The sequence below is a fragment of the Cloeon dipterum genome, chromosome 3 (assembly GCF_949628265.1).
Source record: "Cloeon dipterum chromosome 3, ieCloDipt1.1, whole genome shotgun sequence".
Classification (NCBI taxonomy): Eukaryota; Metazoa; Arthropoda; class Insecta; order Ephemeroptera; family Baetidae; genus Cloeon; species Cloeon dipterum.
The window spans coordinates 35586084-35602926 of record NC_088788.1 but is presented as its reverse complement, the minus strand read 5'-3'; the positions used below and the strand labels follow the sequence as shown (position 1 = coordinate 35602926).

Sequence of the window (16843 nt, the reverse complement as noted above, 5' to 3'; positions counted from 1 at the left end):
TGAAATTTTTGTTCGATCTGTGTGTGCGCATTGCGGAGACTCGAGCGTGAGACGCAAAAAGAAGTGCAGCTGCGGTGATGCGTGTGCTGGAGGTGTTGTCATTGTCAAGATAGTGCGGCGCTTCCTCTATTTCTGTTTGTTTGTTAGCTAGATTTGGATTTGAAGAATGGAAACAACTGTGGTGTCAAAACAACAGCGGGTTGGAGCGAAGAAGAAGTCGGCTGGCGAGAAAATGAGGAAAACGCGTGCAAACGGTAACGAAAGCTTTTGTTTACGTGAATTCGGTTTGTGTTGTCAAGTGGGTGCATGGGAAGGGTGAGTGAGCCTCTTATATTGACTCTAATGATAGGCTTTTTGTAAGACCCTTATGCTAATCGGCGATAAGATAGGCAACAAAGAAAAAGAAATCAGTGTAGTTTTCCATCAAGCTCGCGCTGTGAACGATGTGCCAATACACAGGTCCGTATCAAACTTTCGAAAAGAAAAAGCGTGAAAAGGGCATCGCAGCAAAAATAACTGTCGCATTTTCTGAACAATTTTGAATAGGCGGCAAAGAGTTGCGCAACTTTTTTGATGTGAAATTTATGGCAGTGGTCGCGGCGGCGGACCCGGTCGAACAAATGCTCAAGGTCGCCGGCGACTGGGGCCCTGCTCAGATCGTGCTGCTCGCCCTTTTCGGCGTGTTGAACGTGAGCGCTGCCTGGCACTACTTCGCACAGACCGTGATCAGCATCAGTCCACCTTTCGCGTGCGCCAAGCCGGGCCCCGCCGCCTGCCTCGAGTGGACCGACGCCTCCAATCACTCAGAATCTCGGCCCTGCACTTCCGGCTGGACCTTCAACCTGACCAACTCTCCAGTTACCTTGATCGCAGAGGTGAGTCGAATTTGGACGCCGGCCAAGTGAATTGCGCGTCCAATTAATCGCGGTCTAAATTTATTATTGCAGACTGAATGGGTGTGCGACAAGTCGTGGATGCCGTACTTTGGCCAGAGTGCCTTTTCGCTGGGCAGCGCGGTCGGCACGCTGCTCTTCGGCCTCTTAGCCGACAAAGTCGGAAGACTGCCCGTGCTGGTGGCGTCGAACGCCGTCGCCGCCGTGGCCAACGTAGCAACCGCCCTCGCCCCGGCCACCTTCGCCTCCTACTCTGCGGTGCGTCTGCTCGCCGGATCGGCCTCCGACTCAAACTTCAACATGATGTACCTTCTCGGTGCGTAAGCATAATTTTGCGAGCAACAGCACAAATCCTGGCTCCTCTTGTTGAGCGATTCTTTGACGTCAAAATAACAATTTATTTCTTTAAGTAAAATCTGGAAAATGTTGCCACTTTATTATTTTTCTTTTTAAGGCATTTAAATTAGAATTTTTGAGCTTCATTGAAAGTCATTTTTTCCAGCATCAATATTTCCTGCCCTTTGTAGTTTATTTAATTATAAGATTATTGTTTTAATTAATTTTCTTAAAAAATAATCATGGCTGATTTTCTTAATTTAATTTGGAATAACGGGCTTTTTAAGTCAGTCCGAGAATTGATCGAGGATTAATTTTAACTCTGTCTGAGTTTGCAGAATTTGAAAAAAAAAATCATTTTCAGTTATGGAGTACCTGCGTCCCGATCTGAGGTCAGTGGGCCTGAACATGGCCATAGGAGTGTTCTACATGGTGGGGTGCGTGTCGGTGCCTTGGCTGTCGCGATTAGCCGGCCACTGGCGCCTCTTTCTCCTCTTCACGGCGTCGCCGGCAATAATTTTGCTCGTGATACCGTTCCTGGTGCCTGAGAGCGCTCGCTGGGCGCTGGCAGTGGGAAAGGGTCCGCAAGCTGCGATTCGCTCGATGAAGAAAATCGCCAAATTGAATAGAAGAAAACTGCTTGCTGAAGAAGAGGCGCAATTCACAGTAAATTGTTGACGCCGACCCAAAAATGATTTTTCAATTTTTAGTCTTATTTTGAAATTTTAATTTCGCAGCTGATGGCCAGTAAGCTGAAAGCGGACAACAGTGCCAATATTTTGGGGCTATTCTGCTCGCCCAGACTGAGGAGGAACACTCTCATTCTTCTGTTCAAATCGTTTGTGTCTCCGAATACAGATTTGAGATGAAAAAGATTGAGCGAAAAATTTCAGCATGGTGCTGACGCTGTGCTACGACGCGATTTCTCGCTACTCGGTGGGTCCGGACCCCCTGGCGATGCTCAGTTTCGGATCTCTGGTCATTCTTCCAGGCTGCGCGGTGGTCGCTTTCATGCAGGAAAAGGTCGGAAGGAAGTTGCTCGCGCTGTCGGCTCTCTTCTTTTGCGCTCTCTTCATCGCCTTTGCCGGCGCCATTCGCAACATGGACATCTCTCACGGTAACCGATTTGCACCGCTCAAAACCAATTGCCAGCCAGAGTGTGTTTTTATTTTCGGCAGAATACTCTATTGGACTGGCGCTGCTGGGGCGGTTTGCAGTGGTGGTCGCCTACAACTCGGGCGCTCAGTACACGGCGGAATTGGTGCCGGCGCAAGTGCAGGCGGGCGGAGTGGCGGCCATCCACGTTGCCGGCTACGTCGCCTCTATTTTGTCCCCTCAAGTGCTTTACCTGGTATTTGATCCGCGTCTCCACGTGCTGCGTCTAGACCGACTGTGAGATAACGCACATTTTTTTATTTAATCTTGCAGGAGCAAGTGTACCCGTCGCTGCCCGAATTGGTCTTGGGCTTGCTGGCAGCGTTTGGGGCGGCCCTCTGTCTCTTTTTGCCGGAAACCAGCCACAAAACCTTGCCTGTCACCCTGGAGGAAGGCGAGCAGTTCGGCAGGGGAGACAGTTTTTTGCCCTGTGCCGATAACTGCAGTGCCAATTGGTACCAGAGCGAAGCTAATTTGGTCCAAGCAAATTAATTAATTAATTCAGCGGCGCTACAGCCACTTAATTTAACTTAATTAAACTCGAAAGGCTTGATCCAACAATAGCATCAGAAATCAGCAAATTCCTGAATTGCTCTTTGATTATATAACGTTTTATCTAATCTGAGATTGCCTTTTTTGTGTGTTCATAAATGGACGGTTAATATTTTTCGTATTGACGATGTGTGTGCTTTAGCAGCATTTTCCCTGCAATTTTGTTGATATATATTTGTTCGAATTGTTTAAAGAATAAAAGAAGCGGTGTGACGATTTTTTCAAAGCAAAATATGAAAATACAGAATTTGTGCTGTGAGAGCCGCGGGACAACTCAACGCCCATCTGGAGAACCTTTCTCATTGGTCGAGCCAGCTAACTGCTGATTTGCTCCTTTGGGAGGATAAAAGAAAAGACGCGAGTCGAGGCAGTCTCGCCTGTCACGCCATCATTGCACCAGTCTCTCCGCGTTCTGCGCTCGAATCTCGGATGTTTACGTTCAGTTGCACCCTTCGACTCGCTCTGAAACCCTGTTGTCGGTGAATTGCAGCACGTTTTCTGCTATCCATCCCCGCAAGGGTAAGTTGCTTGCTCTATTTGCCTTGACTTTCTACAAAATAGCAGCACAAATTTCGAATATATGGGTGCGGGTGCATCTCAGCACACCTGCGATCGTCATAAATTCAGCGCAAAAGAATGATCAACAGGTGGTTGTCGTGTACGAAGGATATTATTGGCATTGAATATCATAATTTTATTTGCCACAAAATAAATCGCCACCTCATTTTGTAAAGGGAACAGCATGTCGGATGGCCTCCAAGACGAATTTATTTTGGTTCTTTTAGCTTTGATTAGAAGGAAATAATAATTACAGATTTACTAAATATATGCAAGTAAAAATATAAATCCGTACTCTTTAATAGGTTTGCAAAATTTTTGAAATTTTTCGCGGTCATGGCAAAAGTTGCTTATTTTCTGTCCCGGTTTAAATTAAATGCTTCGCCAGAGAATGGGAAATGTATGTCAACGATAATAAAAACAAAGAAAGATAGAGCATTTTCTAAAGTAAAATGTGGACGTAGCATTTCCTCGTTTGCGAATTGATTTTTATTCCCATCCCCTTCTAAAATATTTAACTCTGTGAAAATTTCTCACCTAAAAGAAAAAAAGGGGTGAAATTATATATAATTTGTTGGCGCTTGGCTAAATTTTTGTAGGGAGATCCGAGCTGCTCGTTTCCCTCTTCGATTATTGCGCTCAGAAAGAGTCGCGGTCTTTTTTAATTTTCTTTTTCAATTCTTACAGCCTTCCCATTCCTGATGGAAATATTTGAAATAGCAATTGTGAAACGAAATATGATATTTTATTTTTACCGACAAAAAGGTGTGTGCTTAAAAAACCGAAAATGGTTGGAAAATAAATTGACGCTAGCATGGCTAAATAATGATTCAACGATAAAAGTGTACAACAGTGTTTTTGGGCCGATTTCAGAGGCATTACAAAGCTGGCTATACGCTGATGAGTTTTTAAACGAGTCAGTCTCCGGCAGTGAACATCTTGGAAGCAATTCTCTTATAGTAATTTCATCGTCTGCTGAAATTCAATAATTTTTTGCTCTTTTCATAGTAATCTTGATTTCGAGGATTCTAATTTGTCCTAAAGTGGAGCATTCCTCTCTGACGTTTAAGGAAATCATAAATATTAAAAACCTAATTTATTTGTTGATTGCCTTTAAACAACTTTCCTGTTTATTTTGAGATGTATTCGTAGTTTCTATATATTGTGCAGGGCATGATTTTTCGAAGTGACATTTATTTTACAGATGACAATGCGGACGCTGGCTTTTGTCTTGGCGATGTTGGTGGTGCAAGGGGCCGAGTCGTGCAACGAGGCCCTGTGCGCGCCGGTGGTGAGCAAGTGCATGATCACGCAGTCGTGCAAGTGCGAGCTGAGCGTGACGAACGAGTGCACCTGCTGCAAGGACTGCTTCACGTGCCTCGGCGACAAGTACATGGACTGCTGCTCCTGCATAGGTCGGTTTCAAGCAGTGCTTCCAATTGATGTGAATTAATAAATGTGCGTCCACATCCACAGGCATTTGCCCCAAGAGGAACGCTACCAATTCGCTGAGCGACCTGAGCAAGCAGAGCAACGTCCAGGACTTCTCGGACGACTACACGGGCCTCTTTAAATTGTACACTGAGACGCCTGACGAGCTCATGAGATGGGTCGTCTTCACTTATCCAGTGGAAATCGACACCTCCTCGTTCGTGCCCAAGATAGAAAAGGATATTAAATATCAAACAATTGGTGAGACAAATTTAAAAAAAAATTGATGACGCAACCTGAATTGAATTAAAATAATAGGAATCATTCCTGAATTTGATATTATTTTAGATTTTTGTTGGTTTGCATCACCCTAAAATGTGACAAGTTGTCTAAAACCCCCAGCTGTAAGATTTAAATTTAAAAAAAACCTAAAATTAACCCTCGGAAATTGATTTATCATCATTATGATGGAATTGAAATTGAATGTTGCGCAGACAACACGGAGAGAGTGGTGGACAGCAGCAGCAGCAAGGACAGGGTTGTGATTTTGAACTGCACCGTGGCTTTCCAGCGACAGTGCATGTCGTTCATCAAGTGCAGGGACAGCTGCTACACGATGGGCGCGTCAAGCGTCAGGTGGTTCCACGACGGCTGCTGCGAGTGCGTCGGCGAGTCGTGCATCAACTACGGCATCAACGAAAGCAGGTCCGTGCCACACTCGAATTTTATTGCATTGTGTGTCATAATTATATGTATATATGCAGGTGTCCTGATTGCCCGGTGAAGAAAGACAACGACGAGGATGAAGAACCTGGGCTCGGCCTTGCTGAATCGAGAGAGGGTCTGATCGACTACGAGGAAGTGACCGACCAGAAAAACGAGCACCTCGAAGACGTCGACGACGAGGAAGATCCGCAAAAGGACTGAAAAGACGGTTCGCTCATGAACAAACTTACTTACGATGCTGTGCCATTCCATTAGAAAATATTATTTTTATCAACTGTTGCCTTATTAAATTTACTAATTTATATTTTAAACAGAACAATTTCAATACTCGCTTTACTATTACAGGCTGATGCCATTATTTGTAATATGACATTAATAAAGTACTCTATCTTGCTCAACGCGTATTTGTTTTCTCACATGTTCCGTCACCTTGAATAGAAGTTTGTATACCACGAGGGAACTGGGGCGTTCGCTCGAAAGATGGCAATTGCTCATCACAAAGGAACTGTCGGGTTACTTCCTTATCGCAAAGGTGGGGTTCTCGTCACGCTGATAATGAAAGATGAGACATACCAGAAACGAGTCTTCAACAGACAGAAGCTCACGTTTCGCGATAACAGCTGCAGCTTTCAACCTCATGGAACACATCTGACATCATGTCATCTTTTCGCAGGTATCCTTGACTGCTTGACCACAAACCCCTATTCTCTCTTTGAAAATGGCATCAAGATTGTTTCTTGTTATTCGAACGCGTCAACTGTTTATCATTTTTTGATAGAGAAAACTGATTCAACTGACCCAGCAGAATAATTTTTGCTTTTTAAACCTCAAAGAATCAAAATTTACCAAAGGAGAAATGAAAATAGTTTAAAAAAGATTAATAGTTTGACTTGTATTTTTTATTCTATTTAGTTTTATGACTGCAAGAATATTCAAGGAATTGAAATGCATTTTAAATATTTGGATAAATTAATTAGCAACAACAAGTTGGATGGTCTGCGTTGCATTGAGTAGCATCCCTTAGTATAGTACGAGTATCTTTTTTAATTGAGATAGTTAATTGGATACAGTTTAAGCATTTTAAGAATCATTCAAATGGCTTTCAATATCAAGATTCGTATACGGTTGTGATGCTCTGAAAGCTTCACAGACAGTTTTATGCATGTTAATTAGTCGTTGACAGAAATTAAATAATATACGGTTCGAAAACAATGTTATCGCTGCATAGAGATTATTAATTTGATTCATTTGACTGTCGACACTATTCTTTGAACACACAGTCCTTATATTTTCAAAATGTCAATTTTGTAATCTTTGGTATTTTGCTATGTGCTGTGTGTACTAACTGAACGTCAAATAAATTAGAATTTGAATTAAATTAAGGATTTAAAGAGCCAATAATAATAATAAGCTTTTTGAAAATTTCTTGGATTAAAGCAGGATTGCTCTCTTCTTGCTACTCGTCGTTGATTTCAACACTGGTTTTTATCATTTATACCTTTATTTACCGCGAGCTTAAGATTTGCTCCGTGCCCAAATTCCCCTCCCTGAGCTTATAGTGATAATTATTGTTGGCTTGGCGCGGCGAGAGATTAATGTTTTGTTAGATTTGCTCCTCAGTTTTCTTATTTATTCATTTTTTTTAAATTTGTACGCATGACTGAAAATAAAAATAAATCACAGTTTCGGGTTGGTAATTTGCAACCCTGAACTAAAATTGCAAGGGTTAATTTTTGTTTGAAGCGAGTAAAAATGGAGGGTCTGATTGCGACTGATTTTGTGTTGATTCAACTTGCTCGTGCGTCTCACTGTCAGTCTGCGATTCGAATCGAAAGTGAGCGAAGGCGACGAGTGATGGATGGATGCTGCGGTCGAATGCAACTAATTGAAGTGGCGCGGGGGGCAATGCGCTGAGTGCGATTCGTATGCAGTCCGCGTGCATTTTAGCATCAATTGAGGGCAGCAGGCGCGGGGCCGATTTTAGCTTTGTTGGCAGCGACCCTACTCGGCGCAGTGCAACGATCAAAATTAATTTTAATCAGTCGGAGACGCTGTCACACGCAGACAGAGTCGCAGATTGCCGAGTTTTGCGTGGCGGCACGCGGCATGCTGCCCAGTGTCCGTGCGTCCGTGCATTCAGAGCGGTTCGGCCCGAGAATGCCACGCGACCACACATAAATATATACGGCAGCGCGGGCGTCCAATATGTAAGTCTCACCCGATTTAACCCCTATTTAGCGCGTCGCATTCCCCGTGTTCTCATTTCTTGAGGCAAATCAGCAATTTCATGAGACGCGTCGAGATAAAAAAAAAACTGGGAAGTGGCACCGAAGTGACTAATCCTATGCTCAATCTTTAATCCTCAGGTGCTTCGGAAATTTTAAATTTTAATCTGAGAGCAAACTAGATTGTATTTATTTGCGTGCGAGTTAATTTTGGACAAGTAGACTGTTGGTGCCAACACTTTTGCTTTTGCTCAAACAGACGCACTTTCTTATTCCTATTAACGTTTAAAGTTTTGCAGCTGAGTGAGAACAAAGAACGTAATCTAGCAGACATGACACGACAGACTAACACGTTAATAACCACCGCGTGTGTTGGAATTATTCAAATTTGACGCGGCTAAAGAGATCAAAAATTGCTTGAGATGAACAAATAAAAGCAGCAGGATGGAAAGGAATAGATTTGTTTGGCGGGGCGCGAGACGCGATCGACCGCCACTTTAAAAGTTAAGAGATTATTTTTAACTTTAATATCGAGTTTATAATGGAGACACGCAGCTTAGGTCACCTTTGCCCCAAACCCCCTTACGTCCAAAAACAGAATACAAGATCATGCTCACTCTTTGGCACTGTCCAGAAGGCACATATATTAAAAGTGGCTCGGTCAAGTTTAATTCGCATCCTATTTACATCAAAGAAAGAGGCAATCTGCATGGCAGGCTTTCGTTCTCGTAAATTTACCTCGTGGGAAACTCGGTGCACTCTCCTTGAGGTGGAGTGTGTAAATTTAAACTGCTGAACACTTTCTGTGACTGCCGCTCTTCTTGAAAGTGCAGTATGTCATTTCGTTTTCGCGGTAGCCGAAGGGAAGAGAGCCAAGCCACCGCAGTGTGTCTGCCGCGCGTGCCGTGTACGTCTTGTCTATCCAAAACGTAAGTTTCCATTTTTTGTTTGCTCGTCTGCGCGGCTAAAAGGAGAATAGGTTACTCAATTTCGTCAAGAGTAAATCCCAAGAAATGGAATGCGTGAGATAGGTAAATGGGAACGATTGTTTTTATTTTTTCTCAGAATCAGCAGGCCTCTTTCACGCTTCATACAAATATCACGGCAATTTTTACCTCAAGCAGCACCGTCTCCTTATTGTAAAATTACGATTTATTTCACCAGAAGGGAAGTTTAGTTCATAATGCGTACACCATTGGATAGGTCCCGACAAGAGAGATCGAAATCAAGAAAAAAATTGGACATTTTTTAAAACAAACTGGTTCTTAGGGCACATTCCTGATTAAATTAAATTATTCGACCAAAATTTCAACTAAAGTAATTCCAATTTAAATTATCTTTATTCGTCTTTCACCAAGTGAAGATCTTAAAATGTGCACTCCATCTGATTGAGAGAGAAAGATCAATTTTTCTTACACGAAAAATCAAAGACATCGTAAAACTCTCACGTTTTATTTCGTGCATATAACCGAAGATGGTTTATCGAATATCCATCAGGCGTGCTATAAAGTAAGCCATGGCGATTTGGAATACATTATTCCGATATGGGAAGACAATAATTCGAGAAAAAGAGACAGGGTGTGTGGCGGTTCGTTTCTTTTAACTTATGCAATGACCCGAATAGGAAAAAGAGCGCTGCTCTATGTGGTCAGCGGGTCGCGCGAAGGTCCGTAACGCGCGCAGGCCTTTTTATTATTTTATGCCCGCCGGCGTATTGATTGGGGGCGGGAGGGCGTAATAAGTGGACGCGCGGCCCGACGGGCAGACACACGTGAGACTTGGCCCAGGTCGCACGCACCATGTCTCGACACTCTCCGAGGCGCTCCTTCGACGCCTTCTAAGGTGAACTCTATTTAGCACATCTTCACAGGCTCACCTGGCACACCAACTAAATCGGTTCCGTTTTTTAATTTAGGACCGCGCTAGCATTGTTCCATTTGCTGTTTGTTTTACCTTTCTCAAAACAACAATTTTCTGGAGGACATTTGAATTAGTGTGAATGGAAATTTCCTATCAGACAAGTTAAAATATTTTTAAAAAGAAAAAGATGATTTTGGTAGGGCGGGAGGCATGCTGCTCGCCACAGGAGTGGGACTTTTGCTGCTGGCCACCACTGCCCTGGGGGCCGTGGCCTTCGACTTCGACCTGTTGGAAAATGCCACCTTTGCCAAAGAACGAGACCACCTGAGCTCAACCGCGGGCGAGCAGCACACTCACTCGGGCATTCACGTGGCCAGCTGGCGATGGGACGAAATCGGCGTTTTCTTCACCTTCACTGCATTTGTCCTGGTCACGGGACTGGCCAAAGTCGGTAAGCGCGCGTTTTCAGTTCATCTATTCCTGACGACACTCAAAATTAAATTCCAAAGGTATCCCTCCCTTAAATTTTAAAATCATATTTTTGTTCAATAGTGACGATTTATGACGAGGCAAGTCGATTGATGGCTTATTTTTTATTTTCCAAAAAACTAATATGTACACATGTCGTTAAAACTAATTTTTTTATTTCAGTTACACTATAGTTATATAAGTAGTTATTGATTTGAGCAGTATTAAAGAATAATGAAATTAAGAGCACATATTTTATTTTTCAGCTTTCCATCACGTGCATTTTTTATCCTCGAGAATACCCGAATCCTGGTAAATAAAGCTTTAAGCCATTATTTGTGACAAATCTAAATTCTAAAAATATATATTGTTCCCAGTCTGATGATCATAATGGGCGTAGCCGTCGGCGGCGTCTTGTAGTAAGTACATCATTTTTTTCCAAACACCCCATTCACATTCACCCAGTTTCACTTCCGCATTGAAGCTGGGAAATATTGCATGTCAAGCGCGGCACACGAAATGAATTGTTTTTCCGTAACGGCGGATTATTTGGTTTTGCGCAGTGCTGCGGGTGTGCAAGGGCCGGAGGCTGCGGCGCTCGCCACCGACAAAATCCTCGACGACCATCCCAAAGTGAACCCGACGCCGGTGCACGAGTCCGGCGGCCACGACCAGCCCTTCATCATGCCCATGTTCACGCCAAGATTGTTTTTCCTCGTCCTGCTGCCCCCGTGAGTGTTTACGAAAAATAAATCTCGCATTTCCCTGCTTGATTAATTATGCACCAACAATTGATTGTTGACATAATTGCGTCGCGTTTTTCACCTCATAATCGATTCCGTGACAATTTGAGGTCGCTCCACGAATTCTATCACGGCTTAAATGAATCGAGAGGAAAAGATTTCCGTTGGCGGGAGACGCGGTCACGCGAAAACCTATTGAGCTTAAGCGTTCATTTCCGTGTCGACGCTTTCCTATTCCGTGTGATTACCGACCTTGCGATGAATTCCTAATGATTGTCACCTCCCACCAAATTATTGGACACACGGGAGGATCCATATTGATTCGCAGCCACACACGCACGCAGCTGTCAACCATCAAATTCAAAGAATCGATATTTTCAACGGCACACATAACGCAAACATTGTTTAGCAATATGAACGCAAATTACTCTTTTCGCATATTGATTGCAGGGTTATTCTGGAGTCGGCTTACTCGCTCTACGACAGAGCGTTTGCGGATAATCTGTCCACTATCTTGCTCTACGCCGTTGTGGTACGAAAAAACATTATAAATAAAAACAATTGCCACCCAACAAGCGACGAGAAAAGACTTTTCTGATTTTAAATTTGATTTTGCAGGGGACACTGTTTAACACTTTTGCAATCGGTAATTGAATCAGCCGTGAAATTCCAAATATTCTCACGGGAATCATTTCAGGCGCTCTTTTATTTGGAATCTACAAACTCGGAATCATGGGATCGCTTTGGCAATTCGGCGGATTCGCCTCGTCTTCCTACTCTTTGACCCTGCTGGACAGTCTGGTCTTTTCGTCCTTGATTTCGGCCGTCGATCCCGTGGCTGTGCTCGCCATATTTCAAGAGGTTGGCGTCAACAAAGATCTCTATTTCCTAGTTTTCGGCGAGTCCCTCCTGAACGGTAAGAATAATTAGGAAATTAATTTAAATTAACGTTGGGGGGCGCAGACGCTGTCACCGTGGTGCTGTACACGACGATGGTGGCCTTCACCGAAATGCCCGTGATCCGCGGAGAGCAGTACGCGTTGGCAGTGCTCTCCTTTTTCACCGTGAGCTGCGGAGGCCTGGTCGTCGGCGTCATCGGTGGCCTCTTTACGGCGCTAATCACGAAGACGACTCAGGATGTTCGAGGTTTGTCCCCCCACCCCTAAGGATGATCGATTTTGGTTACACTGCTTACATCAAATTGTCGTTAGTTGTGGAGCCTTTGGCCGTTTTAGGAATGGCCTACCTTTCCTACCTCAGTGCCGAGTTGTTCCACTTTTCCGGAATCATTAGGTGAGTAAACAATCCACTTGTGCCATTTATTAATCAAGGCATATTATTTGCGAGTGTCAAGGGACATATTTGAGCAATATGGGGATCAGCTTGCTCGAATCTGAAGCTCAGCATAACATTTCTATCAGCCTTGAAAGCTCCAAATGTATTGATCCAGATTTTATCTGAGAAAACCTCTCGTGCAGATCTGGCTTACTGTCTTAATTGCATGCTTCGATTGATTATTCCAGCATAATTGGCTGTGGATTAGTTCAAGCTCACTACGCGCTCAAAAACATTTCGCACAAATCGTACACAACCGTAAAATACTTCACGAAAATGCTCAGGTAAGCAAGCCTCTTGGATTCGGAACGGCGGATCGATACCAATTTTATTGCGGCGTTATGCAAATTGCAGTTCGACTAGTGATGCCATCATATTTCTATTTTTGGGAATGGTTTTGGTCAGCGACAAGCACGTGTGGCACACCGGCTTCGTCCTGTGGACCCTGTTGCTCTGCCTCATATGCAGATTCGTAGGTAAACAATCCGTTCGTCCCCCTGATTTAAACACTTTTGATTTAAATCTGCACTTTTTCTCAGGCGTTTTTCTGCTCACCGCGTTGAACAATTTGATGAGCGTGCGCCAGATCGAGATGCAGGAGCAGTTCATCATGGCCTACGGAGGCCTGCGAGGAGCGGTCGGCTTTTCTCTGGTCGTGATGCTGGACGGGTCGCTGGTTCCGCCGCGCCAGCTCTTCATCACGGCCACCCTCGTCGTCATCCTCTTCACCGTTTTTATCCAAGTGAGTCGGAGTTATGCAACCGTCGCGACCTGCGTGACGAGCGGATTGCATATTATATTAGTTTGCCCCCAGCCGTCCACCGAATGCAAATGAGAGCTGTGAATATTAATTTCAACCTTTTTTTAATTGGATTCTAAGGGAGAGGAATATTTCAACAATCGGCAATCCAAGTAGATCTTAATCCCCACTTATTTTTATACACATACATTATTTGCTAGAACATTTAAATTGTTCACCCTTGAGCATCTTTTTTTTGTTGCTCAAAATCTACCCTAGGTTTGAAGCAGAATCGATAATTTTCAAAAAGTCAAATTTAATCCACGATTTTTCCAGGGTGGTACAATAAAAACTCTTGTTGACCTGCTGCACATTGAAAGGTCTCAATCAGGACACAAGTTGCTGCACGAAGAAGTGTCGGATCATGTACGTATGCCCATTTTATCGATTAGTTCTGTGCATAAAAATCGCGGTTTTCTCCGCAGGTGATAAGCATGCTGATGGCCGGGATAGAGGAAATCGCTGGCGCGAGGGGCGACTATTATGTCAGGGTAAGTACGACGTCGACGCTCAATTCATAGATTTAAGAACAAAGAAAAATCGTTGCAGCGAAAACTGGAGTATTTGGATGACAAATACCTGAAGCGCATTTTCATGAACCCTGACGCAGAAAACGACCTGACGAGGCTATTCGAAAAGCTCACTTTGACGTGCGTTTTAATTGTCGTATTTCTTTCGATGGTCAATAAATTTAAAAAATGTTCAGCGAGCACTTTGCCCACTTGTACGGCCCGGTGACGCTGGTTGAGGACCAGAATTTGTTCGGCGGATACGGCTCGCGGGAATCGCTGGACCCGGCCAAGGCTGCCCTGATGGGCTTGCCGCCGCCTGGAGCCTTCCTCAGGGTGACCGACCTGTTCCCTGGCGTCGAGCTGCGCCGCCGAGGCACCCTGGTCTTGTCCTCCGCCAGCCCTTCCATGCCGCCTTCGAGAGGACGGTCGCGCACCCTTACCGAGGGAGAGCTCACGTCATCCAACCTGACGCTGAGGAAGGCCCTGAAGAACACACCCTATCAAAGGGTACGCGTCACGGCTTTTTCGAGATTGCGATTTAATGAAAATTTAATTTCAAACAGTTCCACTACAAGCACAACAGGAACTTGATCGACGACGACTACCAGGAGTTGAGGGACCACCTGGAACGCAGGCTACTGACCGCGAGAAGAATCACGCACATGGCCGCTCTCAGGCACCACTCGGCGCAGTCTGCGATCCAAAGTTCCGGCGCAAACTCTTCCCTCGAAGTGCAGGACCCCGAGTTTTTCGGCCAGAGACGAAGACAGGTGGTTTCAGGTATGACACATTTCCTTGCTAAATTTACACCCTTATTGAAAACGACAAGATGTTGTATTTTACCAGGAGTCACTACTGTCCCTGAAGAGTGTGTCCCCAAACAGCAATATTTGACGGTCAATAGAGGTGAACAAAATGCGTGATTGTTAGATGGTTTTGTTTATTTTTACTGTGTCTGCATATTTAGAAGAAACGCATGGACATGTGCATTTAGAAAAACATTCAATTTACAATTCCTAGTTTCTACTGCAAACATTTAATTGGATCAAAGAAACGCTCTGGGAAACCTATGCGTGGCGTGTCCGTACTTTGTCGCCCAAGTCTGGCTCAAGAGAATTCACTTATTTTAAATTTGTCTAATTTGTGTCCTACTTGCATCCTACTTGAATCCATTCATCTCTTTATTTTTGCAATTGCTGACATCAATTTAATTTTGGAAAATGCACCCAATAACCTTATACTATTTTGCACATGACGTGACACTGCTTTCTGATAATTTGGAGGGTCACATACACTTATATATATCTGTCTCTTTATTCATGTACGTCACTTCACTTTGTTTATAATAGATTACTTACTGGAGAGGAGTCTGAGCAGTTAAGAGTTAATAAGTGCAAGACTGTTAAATTCAGAATTGACGGTAGAGTGGGAGGCTTTAGAAATCTGATTCTATGTGGTTGACGATTAGGCAATTTAATTTCTCTTTATTTAAAATAAAAAATGAATCAAATTAAATTAGCAGTACACTGAGTCTCACATACTTCCAATTGCAAAAAATATAATTTAATTTGTCTCTCACGAGTTTACTTATTTGGGAGTCTCGTTTCAATCCTCTGGTCGTTAATTTTCCACCCAAAATGCCAAAAAAGGTAGAGGCGCAATCTTTGCCACGGCCAAAATGACCTCCCTCTCAAAATCCTCCGTCATTACAGTGTTAAATAATGCTCTTTGATCTGGCCGTGGCGCATATCGCCAGTTACGCCATCCAGGTAATTTGGCCTTATCTAACGCTGAATGATTTAATTGAGTTGAGTGTGTAAAGTCGAGATGTCTGAAAAAAGCAGTGTGCCTCTCTAAGTAAGAACGCATGAAATCAAAATTAACTTCTAAACTGGCTATACTGACATCTTTTACAAGGATCTAATAGATTTTCTCTGCCTGAGACTCCAATGTTTAGTAAATTTATTCGAAATCAATTGTTCAGGTTCTCCTAGTTAGTGCCGGAATTTTACGACACGCCCGCTATGGTCAACCAGAGCTGAAAGGCAGCTTGTTGAGCGAACAGACACTCAATCACGAGACATATACCTGTCACGGTTTTCATTTTGCATTGTGTAGAACCAAACATTACCATTGTATCGTGTAAACTGTGCGGAAAAGTCATCAATTTCTATTTTGTGATAATAACCAGACCACTTTGACATAAGCAGCAAAGTCCGCAAATGTTGGTCATTTTAAGCAAGTGATCTTACAATAAATAGTCTTAAAACTGAGGGATTCGTGCTCATCAAAAATTCAAATTTAATCAGGTGCACTCAAAAATAAAAAAATGATCAACCGTCGTAAGTTTCCCAACCCTAATAATCACAAATCCCACTGTTAAAATGTTGCAAATTCCCCGACTGTGTTTAATCCAAATTTTAACGCAAAAATGTGCCAACAGAGTTGGAAGGCGTGTTTCCCGAAGATTTGCCCGGCATGAACGCCATTTTCACGCGGACAAACCGCAGACTGTCGCTCGCGAGACAAAGGTCAAACGAAGCTTCGGACGCGGCAAACAAATCGCTATCAGACGAGGTGGCCGGTCCAGCCAGTCTGCACGTGCTGCAGCGCCAGTCGCGCATCTCGGAGTCGCCAAACCCCGAGGTGAACGAAACGGAGGAACGCCTGCTCTCCCCCTACCGCACCTTGCCAAATGTGCCGCAAAGGGGCTCGCGCCGCGGCAGCTCAGAGTCCGAAGTGTGAATAAGTGCGTTAAATGTGGAGTTGTGAAGCGAGGGAAGTGAGACAGACATTCGTGTGCTCTTTGAAATTAACTGATAATAATTGTTTAGATAGATGCAATAGTGTACGTGGCGTGAAATAGGAATGACATTTGGTAGAGCTGTGTGAGCCTAATTATTTTTGTAACATGTTAAAATTGATTTTTTAATAAAGTTATGTGACAGAATAAGATACCAACTTTCTATCCACCTATTCAATAAGACCAGTATTTTCGTCGTTCAAGAACCTAACAAAAACTTGAGGTGCAACGCAGATGCTTGTGCCGCGATGTTAAAATACGGAAGCCTTAATATGGTGGCTTTAAGTGTAGCAAATGAACGTTTTCTTCCCATTGCAATAAACTGCGTCTTCGCGTGTCATATAATTTAAAATATAATAATTTCATATTTTTAGCACTTCAAATATCGTGGATCAGTGCGGCGTGAGATTGCCATTGCATTTTATTTTATTGCTGCCAGTTCTTGCT

General features: G+C 43.6%; 3 protein-coding genes across 7 annotated transcripts; all 3 read left to right on the top strand.

Moving 5' to 3' along the window:
* Positions 1–107: 107 nt before the first annotated feature.
* On the top strand, positions 108–4837 carry LOC135941574 (solute carrier family 22 member 13-like). Of its 2 annotated transcripts, XM_065487202.1 has the most exons (9): positions 108–875; positions 948–1209; positions 1594–1895; positions 1967–2067; positions 2123–2346; positions 2408–2580; positions 2658–2839; positions 3182–3455; positions 4699–4837. In XM_065487202.1, coding segments are annotated over exons 1-8 (1536 nt in total). In that variant the 5' UTR covers positions 108–584; the 3' UTR covers positions 3183–3455; positions 4699–4837. The 2 variants fall into 2 exon arrangements, with proteins under 2 accessions (XP_065343274.1, XP_065343273.1); XM_065487201.1 differs by having other exon boundaries at positions 2658–3455.
* LOC135938403 (twisted gastrulation protein homolog 1-A-like) lies at positions 4705–5852 on the top strand. The gene is made up of 4 exons (XM_065482023.1): positions 4705–4909; positions 4971–5186; positions 5420–5630; positions 5690–5852. Exons 1-4 carry the CDS (start codon positions 4705–4707, stop codon positions 5850–5852), a joined length of 795 nt encoding a protein of 264 aa, XP_065338095.1.
* A 346-nt stretch (positions 5853–6198) lies between these two features.
* On the top strand, positions 6199–16548 carry LOC135941570 (Na(+)/H(+) exchanger protein 7-like). Of its 4 annotated transcripts, none has more exons than XM_065487195.1 (20): positions 6199–6324; positions 9937–10187; positions 10471–10516; positions 10582–10623; positions 10768–10935; positions 11398–11479; positions 11566–11593; positions 11645–11863; positions 11911–12093; positions 12159–12240; positions 12471–12566; positions 12637–12758; positions 12822–13024; positions 13358–13447; positions 13507–13572; positions 13631–13731; positions 13788–14100; positions 14157–14373; positions 14440–14499; positions 16037–16548. In XM_065487195.1, the coding sequence occupies exons 1-20, from the start codon at positions 6308–6310 to the stop codon at positions 16336–16338; spliced, it is 2688 nt and encodes an 895-aa protein (XP_065343267.1). In that variant the 5' UTR covers positions 6199–6307; the 3' UTR covers positions 16339–16548. The 4 variants fall into 4 exon arrangements, with proteins under 4 accessions (XP_065343267.1, XP_065343270.1, XP_065343268.1 ...); XM_065487196.1 differs by lacking the exon at positions 6199–6324 and adding an exon at positions 7705–7858; XM_065487197.1 differs by lacking the exon at positions 6199–6324 and adding an exon at positions 9452–9718.
* Positions 16549–16843: the final 295 nt, after the last annotated feature.

Excerpts from the sequence above, each read along its gene's own strand:
- LOC135941574 (XM_065487201.1), top strand. The coding sequence starts at position 585 with ATGGCAGTGGTCGCGGCGGCGGACCCGGTCGAACAAATGCTCAAGGTC. Across the intron at positions 1,210-1,593 it reads CAACATGATGTACCTTCTCG|TTATGGAGTACCTGCGTCCC; the intron begins GTGCGTAAGCAT and ends AATCATTTTCAG. Across the intron at positions 2,581-2,657 it reads CCCCTCAAGTGCTTTACCTG|GAGCAAGTGTACCCGTCGCT; the intron begins GTATTTGATCCG and ends TTAATCTTGCAG.
- LOC135938403 (XM_065482023.1), top strand. The coding sequence starts at position 4,705 with ATGCGGACGCTGGCTTTTGTCTTGGCGATGTTGGTGGTGCAAGGGGCC. Across the intron at positions 5,187-5,419 it reads TATTAAATATCAAACAATTG|ACAACACGGAGAGAGTGGTG; the intron begins GTGAGACAAATT and ends AATGTTGCGCAG. Across the intron at positions 5,631-5,689 it reads TACGGCATCAACGAAAGCAG|GTGTCCTGATTGCCCGGTGA; the intron begins GTCCGTGCCACA and ends GTATATATGCAG.
- LOC135941570 (XM_065487195.1), top strand. Across the intron at positions 10,188-10,470 it reads CACGGGACTGGCCAAAGTCG|CTTTCCATCACGTGCATTTT; the intron begins GTAAGCGCGCGT and ends TTTATTTTTCAG. Across the intron at positions 14,500-16,036 it reads ATATTTGACGGTCAATAGAG|AGTTGGAAGGCGTGTTTCCC; the intron begins GTGAACAAAATG and ends ATGTGCCAACAG.